The sequence below is a fragment of the Gorilla gorilla genome, chromosome 2, assembly GCF_029281585.2.
Source record: "Gorilla gorilla gorilla isolate KB3781 chromosome 2, NHGRI_mGorGor1-v2.1_pri, whole genome shotgun sequence".
Lineage (NCBI taxonomy): Eukaryota > Metazoa > Chordata > Mammalia > Primates > Hominidae > Gorilla > Gorilla gorilla.
In genome coordinates this window covers 59,534,376-59,552,269 of record NC_086017.1, presented here as the reverse complement: position 1 = coordinate 59,552,269, position 17,894 = coordinate 59,534,376, and the positions used below count along the sequence as shown (strand labels likewise).

Below are 17,894 nucleotides of genomic sequence, written 5' to 3'. Positions count from 1 at the left end.
AGCAGGGAAGCTAGGCTGGTACAGAGTCCTGGTTGCCAGGACAGGCAGAGGCTAAGCCTCTCACTGTTCCCTCCCTTCTCACGCTGGAGGCAGATGAAGCCCTTGTGGCTGCCACACCCAGAACCTAGGGTCTCTGCACCCCAGAGTGGGAGGTGGGGTTGGGGATGGTTTGGTACAAAGTACCAGCAGGAACCAGGCTCTGTGTCCTAATTTATTATGACTACATAGCCCACATTCCTCTGCCCACGCATCCGTGGAGTCCAGAGCCCAGAAAGCCTCCTGCTGCCCTGCCAGACCGTTGAGCTCCTCAAGAGCGAAGTGTGGCACAGGCTGATCAGCTCACGCAGAATGGCAGGGCTTCAGCTGCCCAAGTGTGTGCGTAGCCAGAGCACAGCATTCATGAAGCTGTCTGACTCCACCTCCACCTCTGATAATGCGTGGGTGCTTTTGGGATAGAGCAGGAGCCTGTGGGGATTAGTCAGCAACATTTAAGGTTGGAGGGTCCTCCTGTGCTCACCTGCCCACCAGCTGCCAGGGCCTTCCTGCTGCACTCACCGAACAGGCACATTCCGGGTCTTGAGGGCACGGTAATACTCCATGCCCTGCTTGAAGGGCACACGCCGGTCCTCCTGGCCCAACATCAGTAACAGTGGTGTCTTCACCTGGGTGTTTGGGGAAGAGTGGGGAGCTGTGTTGAGCTGGGCCCTGGATTCTGGATGGATGGGCAGCACACAGGGCAAGGAGGGGGCTGCATACCTGAGGGATGTATTTGATGGGCGATTTGTCCAGCATCTCAGCCCACACGCTGAGGTCTGGCAGGCAGTCACTGCTGAAAGGAAAGCCAGCCTCCACCACGCACCTGCAAGACACCGAGCTGTTGCAGCCCCAGGAATTCTGGGGCTACGGGGCTCCATGAGAATTTGAGGTAGAGGAGGGAAGGGCAGGGACCTGTGGTGTATGCCTACCAGTCAGGGATGTCAGTGGAGCCCAACATGGAGGCGATGTTGATCACGGGGTTCCGGGCCACGCAGGCCCTGTAGGTCTCTGGGTACTGACCAATCAAGTGGCAGGAAATGAAGCCACCATGGGAACCACCCATAAGGGCCACATGGCTTGCATCAAAGTGTTCCTCCTGGAGCACCTGTTCCACTGCAAACTGCAGGGTGGGACAAAGCATGCTGCAGCCAGCTGCCCGCTCAGCTGAATGGAGGCATCCCCCTGGCAGCCCATGTTTCAGCCTGTCCAGAAGCCCCAGCCACTGCTACCTGGACATCCTTCACATCCTGGTGGCCCACATTGCCTGGGAGGGAGAGGATGCTGTCCTGGCCAAAGCCCGTGGAGCCACGATAGTTCACTGAGGGCAGGGAGGGACCAGACAGTGTAGTCAGGCAACATTCCCAGCCCCCTCGACGCTCTTTTCACACATCTGTGAAGTAGGCCCTGGGGCTAGCTATACCACAGACTGTCAAGGGAAAGGGACTCAGAGATTTGAGGCTGCCACCCAGTGACCACAGCGCCCTTTCCTTGGAAGTCCCGAGTTAGTCCTTGTTATCACTATGCCACAGAACCAGAGGCTGGGCCCCAGCAGTTCCTGGTAGTGGTTACTAGGTCTGGGCTAGAGAAAGTCCTGGAGACTAGAGTGGCACCCATGGTACTTATACAAACCAGGTCCACCCCCGTCACTCCACCATAGTCCTAACAGAACTGTGGGTCCCTGCTCACTCACCTAGTAGTACCGCAAAGCCCATCTTGCAAAGCATGGCTGGGAACAGCATCCAGGCAGTGACAAAGGATGAATGGGGCCCCCCTGCAGACAGGGAGCGGAGGGTGAAAGGGCCAGCTAGGAGGAGGGCTGGGAGGGCAAGGGCTCTTAACGCCAGATGCCTACCGTGGGGCATGACCACCATGGGCACTTGGGTCTTATCTGGAGGGTTGCCAGGCTGCAGCAGGATTGCTTCAAAGTCAAGGCCAGCTGCAGGGAGAGGGCAGCAGTCAGCAGGGCGAGCCTAGGGGCTTCCCCAACTAAGGCCCCATCTCTAGCTGCAGGTGTGGGGCTGACCTCTGGGTCAGAGACCTGGCCAAGGTAGTCCACACCATGACACATGGACCCCAGAAGGCTCATACTTCTTCTGCCCTCGTCAGGGAGCCCCATCCTGCAGCGACAGCATTCGGGATGAGGTGTGGTCACTGAGGCTTGTATGAGGCCTATTTTCTTTGGACCTGGGTCTTCCCACCACAGATGATTTGGCCTGGTGAAGCCCAGGTGATATCCAGAGCAGGCAGGCGCTCAGATGTCTAGATGCTACTTCCCATGCCCATCCACAAGAGGAACAGAAAACCTCTTAGAGGTCATCACCAGAAACCCCACAATGTGAGAGAGGAGGTAGCAAAGGTCACTGCAGAGACTTTGTGCTGGGGAACCTGGAGAAGGCATCCCTCTGCCCCTGGCCCAGCTCACCATACTGCACATTCTCTTGCTCTGGGGGTGGCTGTAGCACCCGGATGCCCCAGTGGATGTCGGGAATGGGCTCGGCCTCCTCCAGGGACACCCACAACATTGACTGCTCCTTCCCTGCAGAAGGCAGGAACCCAACTTTCTGCCAAGGGGAAGGAATGTGTCACAGGTGGCCTGGCTGCCTCCCTGCCCTTCCCTTCTGCCCACAGTGGGAAATAGGCAGCTCTCACTATGCTGGGCCCTCTACCCACCTCCAGAGGGTATAGCATGGCTTCCTGTTGTGGGATGGTATATACCAAGGTATTCATACTCATACAATCACACACAGGCACACCCCTCCCTCCTCAGCTTCTAGGCTCTGCTGTCTCCTTTGCTCTGTAATACCAAGACAGGGCACTTCCCCAAGCACCTTGTTTTGTACGGAGCAGATTCTAGCCTAGTAGTTCGTCCCTGTGAGTGCCAAACCCTCATGGACCATGCCAAGCTGGGCCTGTGTCTTGGCCCGTCTGTATGCTGACCAGCCAGGTCAGACTCTGGGGCCAATTCCCTGACCTGGTGGTGAGCTCTGCCTGCCCAGAACCCCTGCCTACACAGCCTGGGACCCACCGACACTCACCAGGGTTGGAGGTAGGCTGGGTGTGGAAAACTGTGCCACCATGAGGTCCTGGTCAATTGTGAGCAACTTCCAGCTCCCACCTGACCCTCCTGGAAAAGGCAGATGCCACTAAGTGCTTAGCAGGAGCCATCACCTTTCTTACCTGCTTCTCTGTAACAGAGTCCCAGGCTGGAGACTCTATGGAAAGGTGCCCTTTTCTCCCCGAGAAGTGCCTTTCACAAACACCCAACTGCACATGGCCCCGGGTAAGCCTCCTGCTCTCAGTCTGTTGTTCATCTGACAGACACTGGCTGGGCTGGGAACTGCCAAACCTTAAGACACATCAGACCATGCAGGCATATCTGCCTGTCCCTCGATGGCTGCTGTGTGCAGGGTGGCAGCTGGGACCGGGAAGTTGGGGGTGGGGGAGCGTGCTGATTTGGGGCAGTGGTGTCCAAGCAGTTGTACAATGAGATGTAGCTTTGGAATGATACTTTGGTAGCTTTGTGGAGGAGCGGATACAGTCAGGTCAGGTGGAGGACTCAAAACACATTTCAAAGGCAGAATCACCAGGCCTAAGTATGGGGAAGACGGGGGAGTCAACACTGGGCTTTTCCTGGGCCCTCAGGTGGCAGAGCTGCCTCTGCCTGAGACAGTCACCCAAGGTTTGCAGAGCGAGAAGGATGAGTCTGGCACATCTTGATAAGAGTGAGTTTTGTGGGTTTTAGGAGCAGAGGTGGGGGCCGTGCTGAGGCTGGGCCAGGACACATGGAACAGAGTTGAGTGCTAAAGGGCAGTAGAGCAGGGAAGCTAGTCTGTTGGTTGGGTAAGGGTCTGCACAGACAGGGGCCTTGGGGACCTGTTAGTAAAGGCTGTGGAACAGTCAGTGGTGCTGAGTGGCTGAGAATGCCATCACTGCCCCACATGTTGGAGCTCCAGTCCCCCGCTGCCTGGTTGGCTTGCTCACTAGCCCTGCCCTTACCCCCATCCCCAAAGCCTTGCTCACCAGCTGTGAGGGAGGTCACAGTGCCCACTTGGGTGTCCACAGCAAACAGGTCCTGAAGCAGAGGCAAGGCCACAGGTGCGACCACATCCAAGAGTACTCCCTCTACCTATGGGTCCCTCCCCTACCTCCTCTCTACCCTCTTGGAGAGCCCTGGCCAGACCAAGGCTGTGGACAGCTATGGTGATGGTTACTCAGTGCAGTAGGGAGTAGTGTGAGGGCCTGGGTTCAAATCCCAGCACCATCACAACTTGCTGGGTGACCCTGGGCAAGGTAAGGAATGGCTTTGAGCCCCTTTGAGTTGGCACAAGGACCAAATATCACACCCAAAAGGAGCCTGGCACACTGTGAGTGGCTTTACTCCATCCCTGGGGGAAGGGCTCAGTCCTGTCCCCATCAGCTGCCGTTACAGAGTGTTCAGGGACCCACCCGAGTGGCAGTCCCCTTGACCCCCAGCTAGAAATGCCTGGGAGGGGTTGCATCTCTGCCTCAGACGAAAAGGCCTGAGTTCTGCTGTGGTGCACCAGGGCAGCCAGTCCCCTCCAGGAGAAATGAGTCCAGGATGGGCAGGCAGGGTTTTAAGGGGCTGATGAGACTTTGTGGCTGGGCATTCCACCCAGTGGCATGCACATGCAACCCCCAGGGCTCCTGGGGGTTGACCACAGGGGCTGCCCCTCAACACAATCAGTGTCCCTCACCTGCCGGCTGCGCTGAGCCGAGTCAAAGACCACTCTCTGGCTGTCAGCTGACCAGCATCCCAAAGGCAGAAGGCTGCAGTAGATCCCAGAGAAGTTCTCTGTAAAGATAGGAGGGCTGGGGCTGCATCCAGGAGTGGAGGTAGGGAGGGTAGTCTACAAGGAAGGCTGGGGTACTGGGGAATTCACCCAGGGCCCTGCTCAGGCACCAGTCAGGCCCCTGCAGCTTGTAGCACACATGGGGGCACGCTAGGCGATGAGGAGCTGCCTGAGTAGGTGGCTGAGGGGCAGAGGCCTCTTGGGACCCAGAGAGGACCCAGAGAGGCAGAGCTCAAGAGCTCCAGAGAGAAACCATGGGTGCTCAGAGGAAAAGCACTTGCTCTCCTGAGTAATTCCAGTTGAACCCAGGTAGGTACCAGGTGCTTTAACCAAAATATCATCTGTCCGTCTTATCTCCACTGTGGTGCTTAGCACAGCGCTTGGCACAGGGGGCTCAGTAAATCCTACCCTTTAATATCATCACTCACTTAACACTCACTATGATCCTACGAGGCAGGCAGACACAATCACCCCTCCATGAAGAAATGGGAGCTCAGGGAGGCCAGGACCCTGTCTGAGGACACAGCTAATTTAGGGCAGAACTGGGATTCCTACTAGGTTCCCACCACTGCATCCCTGCAACCCAAAGAGAACACAAAGAGGCTATCCCTTGTCCACTGAACTCCTGGAACTGACCAGGTGGCCTGAGAAAACAAGAGACTCATCTTTGAGATGGTCCAGGAGGATCCAAGCAGAGCTATCAACACTCGAGACGGGAGCCTCTCAGCCAAGAGCCACCCTCCTGAAGACCCAGCTGACTTCAGGGCTTAGACTGGACAAAGGTTGCTGGGGTTAGGATGGTGGATGGGATAATATCATGCCCTCGGGTCCAGAGCCTCTCAAGTGTGACATTCCAACCTAGTGCACTTCCTGAGACCCACTCGAAGGAGTCATGGTTTTGGTTTGAACCAGCCATTGGAAAAATAAGAAAAATCTAATTATGACCTGCAGCACAGGAAATAATACATCATCAACTTGGGCCACTCTGATCTCAGCTTGGTCCTACCACTCCTTGCTATCGAACTGTTCCCTACGGTGACAGCCCCGCTCCCTATGGTGACAGCCCCGCTCCCTGAGGATGCTGGGCATAGGGCTGGCCCAGCAGGGAGGGTGGGCCCTCAGAAGGAACCTAGGAAAGAAGAACGGGGCAGGGATGCAACAGACGGCAGGAAAGCAGAGCTACAGGCCCCACTGCACCCACCCAGCCAGGTATGCCTTACCTCCCAGCTGCCGAGGCACAACATCTACCACCACTGAGGTAACCTTGGTATACCAGTCATACTGCAAGAGAACACAATGGTCAGGTCCAGTAGGGGACAGGCAGTTCCCTTAGGGCACAGTGCCCTGTGCCTATCCCCTTTTGCCTCAGGTAGCCCCAGGAGAGGGGGGAACTGGAATAAGCCTGATGTATCTCTTTTCTGGTGACCTGGACCAGATGCCCAAGGGGCCTCAGATAGGCATGTCCCTCTGACTTTTACCAGGGGCCCAGAGCTCTTCCTGGGGAGGGTCTGGGATTGTGTAACTCCCCACTATATCCCAGCCCCTTGCAGAGCCTGGCTACATGCAGTTGAGAGCCAAGGGGAGGAGCATTCTTGCAGACGAGCATTCTCTCAAGGTGGAATGCCCCAACAGTGCAAAGCTCTCCATGGCAGCGCTCTCAACCTCTAGGCCCTGCCTTGAGAGGACAGGCAGAACTCACACCGCTGCTGCATTGAGGACAGAAAGGCACCTACTGAGGGCCTATGGGGAGATGATACTGGCCCTTCAGCTCTCATCCACCATCCCATCTTCTTGCTGACCACCCTCCCATCCCAGCTCACCAGGCACAGCTGGCTGCATTGGTGATGGGGGATCAGAGATGGGTACTGCAGGTAGACAATGCGACATTGGTCTGGGCTCAGCCGGGGAGAAGAGACAGCCAGGGAGTCATCCGAGAGGAGCTCTGGGCCAGATGGAAACATGAGCATCATGCAGGCTGGCAGGGCCAACATGTGTCAGCAAAGCACAGGTGGGCATCAGCCACTTACCACACTTCCCCCCGATGAGGTCCACATAATACAGGGCTGACCTGGAACCACGAGACAGACACTCAGTCTCAAGGCCAGCTGGGCTGCAAGGCCCCTTGCCTTGCCCCACTCCCTCACCTGCGATTGGTGCAAAAGCGGATGCCCAACCGGAAGGGCTCATGCCACCAGCCCACAAACACCACACCAGCATCTCCAGGGGCCCAAAATGCCTGTAAACAGGATCAAAGGGCAGGAGTGAGCAAGGGGTAGTAGCTCAAGAAGGGTCCCAGACTCCAGGGGGGACACAGGCTGTTGCTGCTGACCTGTCCAGGGGACACATTCTCAGGCACCCCCTCAAGCACAGAGATGTTGCCACTCTCGACATCCAGCACGCAGAGCACAGGGATGCTTTTGGAAACCATGTTTTCTCCCCAGTCTTCATAAAACACAAACTGATCCCCCTGAGAACACAAGATACTCAATGCCCAGCCTGTCTATAGGACCTGCTCTGCTTCCTAGAAGCTAGTGCCTCCCCAGGTCTGACAGGCACAGTATGGGAAGGGAGCACACTGAGCCCCAGGGCTGCCCTGCCGGGCCTTCGTGGATTGACCACAAGCACCTTGATGGCTTGGTCTGGCTTCTTCAGCCTGGCTATCTCATCATCGCTGGCACTGACGTCCAAGGCTTTGGTCTGAAAGAAGGACTCGGCCTTGGGGCGCTTCTTCTCTGCCACATACAACAAGTGGGTCTCCGAGTGCGACCAGGACAGGCAGCCAAAGCAGTCTGGGTGCAGGGAGGGCCAATCAGGGGGGGCCCAGGGCTACGGCTACCCCTCCTGTCCACCCTGCCTGCTCACCAGCCAGATGCCTCACCATCCTCATAAACAGGCCCATGTTTCTCCAGCGCTGACAGGTTGAAGCTCTTGAGCTTCCGGTTCTTCTCCCAAACCTGAGGACATCTGGGCATTAGGCTGTTTGCCCGCTAACAGAGCCTTATCTGTGGGGCAGAGCCTCTCCCTTGTCACCCACTACCTGGTCCCATGCAGACTCACCTCCAGAAACTGCTTCTCTTCCCCAGGGCCCGTGCCTCCAGCCTTGCGCAGCACAGCTTTCATGGTGCCTGAAGGAGACTCTCTGCTCAGCAGTCTGTGGACATGGGGTAGCACAGGTCAGGATTATCTTGCAATAACCCCTTCCTGCTCCCTACTGGGCACAACCTCTTAGGAGAGATTCTTGAGGCTCTGGCCCCACACCAGCTTCTGGAGCACCTCTAGCCCCACCTTGCCTTTCCTCCCTGAGGCAGAGACTCTACTCTCCGCAGCTCCCCAGGCCACCATGGGCTCTAGTCCAGGCTGAGTTTGGAGCAAGCCTCCAATGCTTATCAGGCCATGTCACCAGAAACTGAATGAGCTCCCAAGGGGGCAAGAACCTGGCTGCTGGACTCCCTTCTAGGCACATGGTGAGCATTCATAAAAGGCTTGCATTGCGGACGGCTGTGGCCTTGCCCACAAGCTTCCTCCCTCAAACTTACTCCCCCCGGGTCTCCACACTGTTGCCTGCAGGTCCTGCAAACACCACTGAGTCCCCGTCATGGAACACCAGGTATTGGCGGCAGAATCGAATGTTCTCCATGCGTTCCAGGTCCCTCTGGGTCCACTCTGTGAGGGGAGGCATGAGACTGCTCACCTTGTCTTGACTACTCCTGGCTACTGCCCCCAGCCCCACCTGACCCAGGAAGGCCTAGATCTATCTTCCCCAATCTCTCAATCTGTCTCCAGACACTGACACCCTGGCTGCAGGCTGGACAACACTTGGCCACAACCCTAGTCCAGGCCTCCAGAGCCTGAGCTGACAGCCTCTTTGAGAGAACCCCCTAGTAACCCCAGCATCCACCCTGGAATCTTGAGGGCAGCCTGGCATGTGTATGGGATGGCGTGTTGGCGGAGAGCCCTACAAGGTCCACGCCCTGAGCCCAGGTTTGACTTCTACCCCTACGCCGTCATCTCGTGCACTCATGGCCGCCATTCGATAACGCCCCGCACGCCCCCTCCCCCCCTCCACACACCTGTGTGCAGGGACCTGTGGGAGTGTATCCTCCAAGTCCAGGCCGGCTCCCTACACACCCTTACACACTGTCAAGCAGCGAGCCCTCCACACCCCCTTCCTTCCCACCCCAGTGCGCAACCCCGTCGCCAGCCAGTTCCCCTTCGCACACACACCAGTGTGCACCGTCCGGTATTGGCCGCCGTACTGCGTGGTGACCTCCGGGCCCAGGCAGGCGGCGCTCAGCGCGGGCTGGCGGCTAAGGCCCCGATACAGAGCCGCCGCCTCCTCGGGCTCGCTCAGCAGCACCTGCGCAGGGGACACACCAGGGTCAGGCCCGGCCCGGGCTGCAGGGACCACGGGGACCGCGGGCCGAGCCCTCACCTGACGTTCCATAGTCTCCTCTCTGCCGCCGGGGCGAGGCGGGGCGTGCTCGCGCCCGGAAGTGAGGCTTCCGGGGGCGGAGCCTGGGACGGTCCGGGCTGTCTCCGCCCCTGCCCTGCGGCAATCTGTGAGGGGCGGGGCCTTCGGCTAATGGGTGAGGACCGTTGACAGGGGGCGGGCCTTGACGGTGAGAGGACCCGGCCTGGGAGCGAGAAGTCCTGGGTGGGTGAGAGCAGGGGGTCTCGCCAGGGGCGGACTAGCCAAGTGGGGGGCGGGGCCGTGGGCTGAGTCCTGGGCCTCTTACCGAGGGGCGAGGCGTTGGATCTCGGAGGAGAGGGGGCGGCCCTGTGGAAGCGGAACCCGGGAGCCCGGCTTCGGGGAGGGTAGAAGGGCCTACGAGAGAAGGGGTTGAGGGGGGGCTGCGAGGCGGAAGCAGCGCGGTCGGACGGGCATGGCCCAAGCACGCGAAGGGCGGGGCCCGAGCGGAATGGGACCAATGAGTCTTTGAGGATGAAGGGCAAGGCGGGCGGGTCCGGAGTGGAGCCCTGCGAGGAATGTGGAGCCGGGAGCCTGTGAGCGTGAGCGTGAGCGTGAGCGTGAGCGTGAGGGTGGGGCGGGGCGGAGCCGGCCGCAGCGTGGATCTCCCGCGGCTCTGGGGCTGACAGTAGGGTTCTTTCGGGTCCACCACGAGGCCGACATTCACTACACAGTGCCAGGCCCTGCCCTGGAGGGACTTCCATGCAGACGAAGAAGAGAAGGGCCAGGGTCCGGGCGGAGGGCGCGAAGCAAAGCCCTGGGGTGCGGGGCAGAGGGGCGGGTGCCAACTCTTAGGGTGCTGCCCGGGCTTATCAGTCGCCAGGCCTGCCGCAAGAGCTATCTATCCCCGCAGCCTTTACCCACCCTTCTCAGTGGCACCTTGTTGGGGACCGTGAGCTGGTGGGTCCCTGCCTTCCTCCCCAGGCCTCAGCCTGAGCTCTTGGGTGTGAAAGGCCTGGGGGGCTCAGACTCCACCCAGGACCAGGGAGCTTCCTGTGGAAAAAACCTAGGCAGGCAGGTTCCCTGTGCACGTGGTACAGGATTGGCTGGGCTAAGGTGCCAACAGAGATCAGGAGAGGCTGGACAGTAAGTATGTCCCCTCCATATACCTGAGTCTGGCTGGTCTTCCACATTCAGGGCCCTGGCTCCCTGCTCCATGGCGTGCTTGTGATTGAGAGTCCACTTGTCTGGCCTGTAGCTTCCCCTTTCCCATCAGCCGCATCATTACTTACTCAAGATTACTAGTGAAGTTAAAAAAAAAAAAAAAAAAAAAAGTCCCGGCCGGCCGGGCGCGGTGGCTCACGCCTGTAATCCCAGCACTTTGGAAGGCCGAGGCGGGCGGATCACGAGTTCAGGAGATCGAGACCATCCTGGCTAACACGGTGAAACCCTGTCTCTACTAAAAATACAAAAAATTAGCTGGGCGTGGTGGCAGGCGCCTGTAGTCCCAGTTACTCGGGAGGCTGAGGCAGGAGAATGGTGTGAACCCGGGAGGCGGAGCTTGCAGTGAGCCGAGATCGCGCCACTGCACTCCAGCCTGGGCGACAGAGCCAGACTCCATCTTAAAAAAAAAAAAAAAAAAGTGCCAGGCGCGGTGGCTCACGCCTATAATCCTAGCACTTTGGGAGGCTGAGGCGGGTGGATCACCTGAGGCCAGGAGTTCGGGATCAGCCTGGCCAACATGGAGAAACCCTGTCTCTACTAAAAATACAAAAATTAGCCGGGCTGGGTGGCACGCGCCTGTAATCCCAGCTACTCGGGAGGCTGAGGCAGGAGAATCGCTTGAACCTGGGAAGTGGAGGTTGCAGTGAGCCGAGATCGTGCCACTGCACTCCAGCCTGGGCAACAAGAGTGAAACTCCGTCTCAAGGAAAAAAAAAAAAAAAAAAAAGAGAGTCCCAACTTTCTGACACCACTGCATTTGTGAGTATGTACAGGACTGTATCAAGGCCAGAAACAGGAGTAGAACGAGTGGCCCCAGCCACCAATTTGGGTGGAAAGATTGGAAAATAGGATGTTCATCAAGCATTGTTTATAATAGGAACACTGGGAACATAGTGCCTGTTCCTTAGGTTGTGTGTGGTAGACTGGCTATGAACTCATGGTGTATCTCTCTGGAGGTTGAGCACTGGAAGACGAACATTTAAGTACCTGAAATAAACGTGGAAATAAACAGAAAGCTAGAAAACAGGATATATTGCACCTTCTGGCTTCTGTTTAAAATGAAGACTGGAACAACAAACAGGAAAGAAGGACACGCATCAAAATGTTAATTCTGGGGAGAGGGCCAGAGGTGAAGCTGGGATTCCTGTTTATCTGTGTTTAAAAAAAAAAAAAAGGTCTAGCAACTCTGGGTGACTTCGGTAAGGAGGTACTCCTGACCATCTGAGGAAGGCCTAAGGTCTGGCAGCCGGTGAGAGTTTGGGGGTTGGAAAATTCGGAGCAAGGCAGAGAGGTGTAGGGCTTGTTGGCAGCACCAGGGGGCAGCACTTGTTCACTGCCTCCCTGGAACCAGGTCCCAGAAAGCTGTGTATGCAGCCAACACACCTGAAGGCCATGGAGGTGCTGTCCCTCAACAGCCTGTGCACTGACTGCCTGCTCCAGGTCCAAGCTTGGGACCTCCCCTTGGGCACCTTTGTGGAGGGCCCATTGTCTTTGGATGGCTTGGTGTGGACTCAGTCCCGTGCTGTGCCAGCACTTCTGCAACTTTGTCCATCCTTTTCCCTTTAACCATGGACAGGATTGTCGCAAATTTGGGGATTTGCTCCTTCAGCTAAGCCTTCCCACTTGAGAAACCATCCCAGAAACAGTCTGTAGGTTGTTTATATCAAGTCCTTTTATTCTGATACCACAGAATTACCTTGTCACAATACAGGGGGAGGGACACTGAAGTACCACGAGTTCTCACAGAGCACAGAAGGACAGCACACAATTCACAAGGTCATGTGGAGGACTCGGGTCATTGCACTTACAACTGTAAACTTGTTTGTTTGACTTTGTACAGCACTCTTCCCCCCTCAAATAAAGAAGGAGAGAAGGAAAGAAAGAGAGAGGGAGGAGGAAGGGGAAAGCAAAAACAAGACATGAAAGCTAGAGGAAAAGGTATTGAGTGGCCACCACTCTCCAGGGTAGTGCACTTGGAGAGAAGGAGCTGATTTGACCCCAGAAACTGAATGAGGCAGAAACACACACACACACACACACACACACACATACACACATGATCATGTGCATACACATACAATATCTCACGACTGCCATGGCTCTCCAGTGCCACCCCAGTGCACATGGCAGCAGGGCTGCTGGCACCCAGGGAGACAGAGATGGCATCTCCGAGGAGTTTCAGTTGATTAGGCCTGTCCCTCTAACCCTGTTGGAGTCCATGATGACAAGTATTTACAGCATGGGGGTGGGTAAGAGGAGAGCAGACGGGACAACAGGGCAGGACCATGCTGTCCTGGCAAAGGACCTGCCTGGAAAACTCCCTACAGGCTCCAGAAGGCAAGGCATAGTTGCCACCACTGCTGTTCTTTCACTGTGGGCCCTGAGACCACATGCTCTGCCCAAGGATGGTAGGGAAGGGCTGTCACTGTGAAGTGAGTGCACTGGGCCCTGAAGTGAGCAGAGAGAGGAGGCAATGCCCTTGCTCATGATGCTGGGGAGAGGGGTATGGAGAAGGCCTGGGCTGCATGCTAGAGACTCCTTGCCCATTTGGAGATGTGTCTGTTGCTCTCTACTTCCCAAGGCACCAAATGCTGGTCCCTCAGCTTCTGGCTGCATTGTCCCCAGAGTCACAACTGCATCCATGCAAGGGCCAGGAAGGACAGTCCATGGACCAGAGGCCTGCTCCAGCCACCTTCACAGAGGGGCGATGATGTATCCTGTGGGTACAGTGGGGGATGAGGAGTGGCAGATGTCAGAATTTCAAACTCAGAGGGCTTGGCCAGAAAGGAAATTTGCTGAAAAGTCAGTACTTTAGAGCCTGAGACTGGGCCTGCTGGAGGCTGACCTCCTAACATTTCCCTGCCTGTTCCCTGCTTCTTGTCCCATCCCCTGGCCTGTAGTGGAAAGGACTATTGCCTTGGTCTCCAAGGCACATCCCCACACAGACCTGGTCCTGGGTGGCCAGAGGTGTTAGATGATGGCTTCCCTCAGCCCTTGCTCAGATGGCTGCATTCAGCCCATACCTGATCTTTGGGATGAGGCAGGTATTCCATGGGTGGGGTGAGGCCAAGTCCCAGAAAGGCAAGGGTGTTAAGTCCAACACAAAGGTTGGCAGCTTCCTGTCCCATCCATAGCTACCAGAGGTGAGCGAGGAGCCCTCTCTGAAGGGGTGTGTAGATCTTATAGAAAAGCATGAGAAATGCAGACCCCTGAGAAATGCATGGTGCAAACCAGAGCACTCTGGACGAAGGTCAGGCCTTGAAGGGTCAGGCAGCTACTGCCTGCCGCACTCCTGGCTCAATGGTAAAAAAGCTGATGAGCAGCAGGACGCTTGGGCTTTGGAGAAGGGGGTGAGCAGGGAGCATAGGTCCTGGGGACAGATGCAGAGAGGGTCACACTGGACCTTCTGTAAGATTTGCTATTGAGAAACTTCACAAGAAACTTAGCTTGAAGCCGCTGTTTATATGAACAGTTCCAGATGACCACTGTCAACTGTTCTCACCACAAGTGCCAAAGGCCCAGCTCTTCCTGAGCATCCATTGACCCCCTAGCTCCGGCCCAGATCTCCTGGCTCACAGTCCTTTGAGCCTCCTAGCCACAGAGGAGAGGCATGAAACAGGTACAGTCAAGAGCTGGGGTCCCTCGGGCACAGCCTGGCTCTGCTCTTGCCTCTGCCTCTCTGGCCGTGGATGCCGCCCAGCTCTGCCCTTGTGTGGTGCCCTCTGGGAAAGGGCTGTCAGATGCCTCTGGCTCAGGGTTGGGGTAGGAAGGGAAAATGACAGACAGACAGAAATCCTACAGCAAACCTTCAGAATGTCCATACACACACATCCTGTGCAGGCTCCTACCATTGCGTCTGCTCTGGGGATTCCTTTTTACCTGCTATCCTGGACAGAGAAAACTGCAGGGTATGTGGGGGCCTTGTACTGCCTGCCCTGCAGCCTGGCATGCTCAGGCAACAATTCTGGCAGGTCCTCACTAGCTTGTGCAGAAGTCAGCTAGAAGTGCTCCTGAAGGAGAGGTTCTGAGGCAAAAAGAACTCCAAGCAAGAGGGTCAAGCATTTAAAATGGATGAAATCGTGCAAAGAGGCTGCGAGCTGTGCATGCTCCACTGCGGGACAGGCGGTGACTCACCTGGCAGCAGCGAGTCCTGCCACAGGTCAAACATGCCACAGACTGAGAATTTCACACACATAATGGGAGCAGGGGTGGGGTGGGGGGGGTGGGGGTTTTATGAGTGTATCTATCCAGTTTCTCAATTGCATGTTTGCAATTAACTCCTTATACATAACATGGAATTTATTAAATATTAACAGTTGTCATTGAGGGTTTATATTTCATTGCATAGAACGTTAGAGATGAGACTTGTGGCTGTGCCCCAGGTGAAAGGAGGCCAAGGGAAGAGCCCTGGGGAGGAATGCTGCCCAGTCCACCGGATGGATAGACAGTGCCACATTCCCCCGCACAGGGCTCTGGGCCTTTCCCTTGGCTGGCAGAAGTCCTGGCCCCTCTGCTCTGAGTACACCCACTGGTGATGGCTTAAGAACGACTGGAATTGCACAGTAAACAGAGGCGGGCTGGGAGGCCTCCCTAGACCTCGCCCTGGGGTTGTGCTCTTGGTGGCCTGCTGCCCCCTATTGCTTCTAAGTCAACATTCTCCCTGTGCTGAGCAGGGGCAGAGCAGAGAGGAAACCAAACCATCAGTCACAAGGTGGTGGTGGAGGGGGAGAGGCAAGGGAGTGAGCCAAGAGAAGAGAGAAAGGGGGAGAGAGAAACAAAAGAAAAATGTTTATGAGGTATACACGTAAATCAAACTGGAATGATTAAGGCTGTTCTTGAAATCAAAAGAAATCCCCAGGTGTACAGACGAGGAGCCAGCTGGTTGAGACAATGGCGGTGCCGCTGGGATGCTCACGATGGCTAGGGGGATGGCTTTGAGATGGTGGCAGTGTGCTAGCACGCTGCCACCCACGGGCTGGGAGAAGCCTCAGCCGGCGCCCACGCTGCTTTTCGGTGCTATGGCCTCTTATTTCAGCGATGAGACAGTGTTAGGTCCTAATGTTTGTAAAGTTCTCCCAACCCCTGGCCACATGGAGGTCTGCTCCGATGTCACCCAGAGGGCACGTGACAGGGGCAGGGCCCTGTGCCACAGAGGGATCCGGGCCAGCTGGAATGTGAAGGAAACGGAGCCCAGGGCCCCCAGCCCTCAGTCAAAGCCCCTCTCCAAGGCTGTGGAAAAACTTCTGGCATCTCGGAGGGAGGGCAGTGTGTGCCCAAACTCTGTGTATAACGCATGGGAAGCCTGGCCGGCCAGGCCGCAAAAAGGCGGCTGTGGGAAGTACAGCAAGACACCCTGGTGGCAGGGTTTCTGGAGAGGGTTCTCCCTCCCAACAAGGGCTGTGCCTTGAAGGTGGTGCCCTGCAGAGAGCAGCATCTCTGGAAAGACAATCAAAGGTCCCCCGGCCAGTGGTCCGACTTGTCCAGCAGATGCTTCACCCAGGCAGCTGCTGTGAGAAAACATCACGTCCTCAACTGAGGCCTGCCTGCCACGTCCCACCTGGTGAGTCTTTGGGCCAAGGGTTTGCCAGATTGTAGATGCTTGAAAGAGAAAAGGAGGGAGGGAGGAAGGAAAGAAGAAAAGAAAGGATTCTGTCAAGAACTGTAGATAGCTGCTTCTCACCCTCACATTCCTCTCAGCCATCTGCCTGTGCTAGCGGCCACCTCCTCACCCACGGGGTGCCATGCCACTCAGGCTTGGGGAGATGGGTGCTTGGGCAGGTTGGAGGTCACAGAGAGGACAGCAAGAAAGAAGAATCAGGTCAGCCAGGAAGGGACACTTCTTTTAATGTAACAAAAGTTCCTTTTTTTTTTTTTTTTTTTGGCTTAAGAGTGATGGAGAAGGGATTTGGTTTGAAATGGCAAACCTCTCCAAGCCCATCTCTGAAATTGCCATAAAGAATTTCAGGAGAGGGATACTCACGGCAGCACTGTCCACTTGACCCAATCATTAGCCGAATGCTAGAACTCAAGGGAGATTTCTTTAACTATAAAGTCAGTGGTCTCAGTGGCCCACCCACACCATGTGGCAGGACGCAGAACAAAGCTGTGTCTGTGCTTCCTTTCCCTGCTCAGGAACCATACCCTGGCCCCAAACCCAAGGTAGGTACTGTCATGAATCCAGGCCATGGGCTGTCCCCTTCTTCCCCTCCTCTCAGCACCACTTGTGATTTCACATCTGTTCCAGGGCAACTCCAAGGAAACATCAGCTGAGCGGGAAGCCGCAGGAAGCCCGCTGTGGGAGGGTGAAGGCAGGAAGAACGCTAAGGGCTGCACTATGGCTACTGTAATTAGAATAAATTCCAGGCTCCTTACTTGGCCTGCACAACCCACCCCAGCTGGCTCCCACCCCCTTGGACTTTACCCCTGACCACCTCTCCCCTCCACTGTGGCCCTGGCTGTACTGGCCTTTGCCCTGTCCCTGGTCCCATCCCAGCATCCGATCATCCGTCAGTGCTGTTCCCTCCCCTTTTTTCATCCCACCGCAGCCGTCCTCCTCCCTCAAGCTTCCCTCACATATCTTCGGCTCTGAGCACTTTGTCTAGAGCAGACCCCACTGCTTCCATAGCTCTGCTTCGCTGGCTTTATAACACTCATCACTTTCAGAAAGTACCTTTTAAATTGAATTTTATTTTTAAACTTATTTATTCTCTATCTCCTTTAATGGATTGTCAGCTTCAGAGGGCAGGGACTTGGTTTTGTTCTCTGCCATATCCCCAGATCCTGGAAGAGTGCCTGGCACATACCTGGGGCTTGACAAACATTTGTTGAATAAATGGATGGAAGCCTGGGCCTTTCCAGGGCCCCACTGCTTTTCCAGAGAAAGGTAGCCTGTGAGGTATCACACCTAGCTCCTTCCCTCCCACAACCAGTGCTGGCCCAGGCCCAGCATCTGCCAGCCCCGGGGCTCCCTTGAAGTGACCTGCTCACTGACCGCCAGGCTCCGCCATGGATAACACATACATGCTTGTGCACCGTGAGAAGCACCCTGAAGGGGCAAGGAGGGAGAAGAGGAGGGTCCGAGGGCTATGGGATGATGGTCAGTGGTCCTGGCTGTGCACAGAGCTGTACCAACAGCCAGGTGATTCTCCTCCCATGCAGGATGATGCACTTCCTCCTCCTCCCACAGAGGCAGGGCCAAGGCCAGGGCCAGGGCCAGGACAGGCTCCAGGAAGTGGTGTCCCAACCTGCCTTGGCCACTGCAGCCCAGACAGGGTGAGGGCTCCCATCCTGAGGCCCTTCTGCCCTCTCCCTGAGCTGACTTAGTCTGGGGCTGAGACTCCCTTTCCTCTATGTCCCTTCCTGTCTGCCTCTCTACTCCTTCCACTCTTCTATCCTGTGGGCCACAAGCTCAGCCTG

General features: G+C 56.4%; 2 protein-coding genes across 9 annotated transcripts in view; both read right to left on the bottom strand.

The window, feature by feature from the left end:
* Positions 1 to 198: 198 nt before the first annotated feature.
* APEH (acylaminoacyl-peptide hydrolase) lies at positions 199 to 10,560 on the bottom strand. Of its 6 annotated transcripts, XM_063703822.1 has the most exons (22): positions 9,280 to 9,889; positions 9,072 to 9,204; positions 8,384 to 8,510; positions 7,905 to 7,998; positions 7,726 to 7,801; positions 7,473 to 7,636; positions 7,177 to 7,314; positions 6,992 to 7,083; positions 6,875 to 6,915; positions 6,668 to 6,789; positions 6,068 to 6,128; positions 4,752 to 4,849; positions 4,057 to 4,108; positions 3,072 to 3,160; positions 2,459 to 2,597; positions 1,889 to 1,972; positions 1,727 to 1,807; positions 1,266 to 1,354; positions 966 to 1,156; positions 757 to 859; positions 556 to 662; positions 199 to 465 (listed from the first exon to the last, which is right to left on the bottom strand). In XM_063703822.1, exons 1-22 carry the CDS (start codon positions 9,289 to 9,291, stop codon positions 360 to 362), a joined length of 2,199 nt encoding a protein of 732 aa, XP_063559892.1. In that variant the 5' UTR covers positions 9,292 to 9,889; the 3' UTR covers positions 199 to 359. The 6 variants fall into 6 exon arrangements, 5 of the variants coding, with proteins under 5 accessions (XP_063559892.1, XP_018878987.1, XP_055238418.2 ...); XM_019023442.4 differs by lacking the exon at positions 7,177 to 7,314 and having other exon boundaries at positions 9,280 to 9,421; XM_055382443.2 differs by lacking the exons at positions 8,384 to 8,510; positions 9,072 to 9,204 and having other exon boundaries at positions 9,280 to 10,560.
* A 1,566-nt stretch (positions 10,561 to 12,126) lies between these two features.
* Positions 12,127 to 17,894, bottom strand: part of BSN (bassoon presynaptic cytomatrix protein) — a 117,083-nt gene continuing 111,315 nt past the window's right edge. For 2 of the 3 annotated variants that reach the window (XM_031009298.3, XM_055382440.2), the window contains exon 12: positions 12,127 to 16,076. The gene's annotated coding sequence lies outside the window, so the exon portion shown is untranslated. Of the gene's footprint in view, positions 16,077 to 16,099; positions 16,771 to 17,894 lie in introns of those variants that run through there. The other variant, XM_031009299.3, reaches the window with a different exon arrangement.

Bases quoted from the DNA above. Each gene is read 5' to 3' on its own strand.
- APEH (XM_055382443.2), bottom strand. From the start codon at position 10,019: ATGGAAGTCCCTCCAGGGCAGGGCCTGGCACTGTGTAGTGAATGTCGG. The intron at 4,109-4,751 runs GTGAGGGACACT...CCTCTGCTTCAG, and splicing joins CGGCTCAGCGCAGCCGGCAG to GACCTGTTTGCTGTGGACAC. The intron at 663-756 runs GTATGCAGCCCC...CCAAACACCCAG, and splicing joins CCATCAAATACATCCCTCAG to GTGAAGACACCACTGTTACT.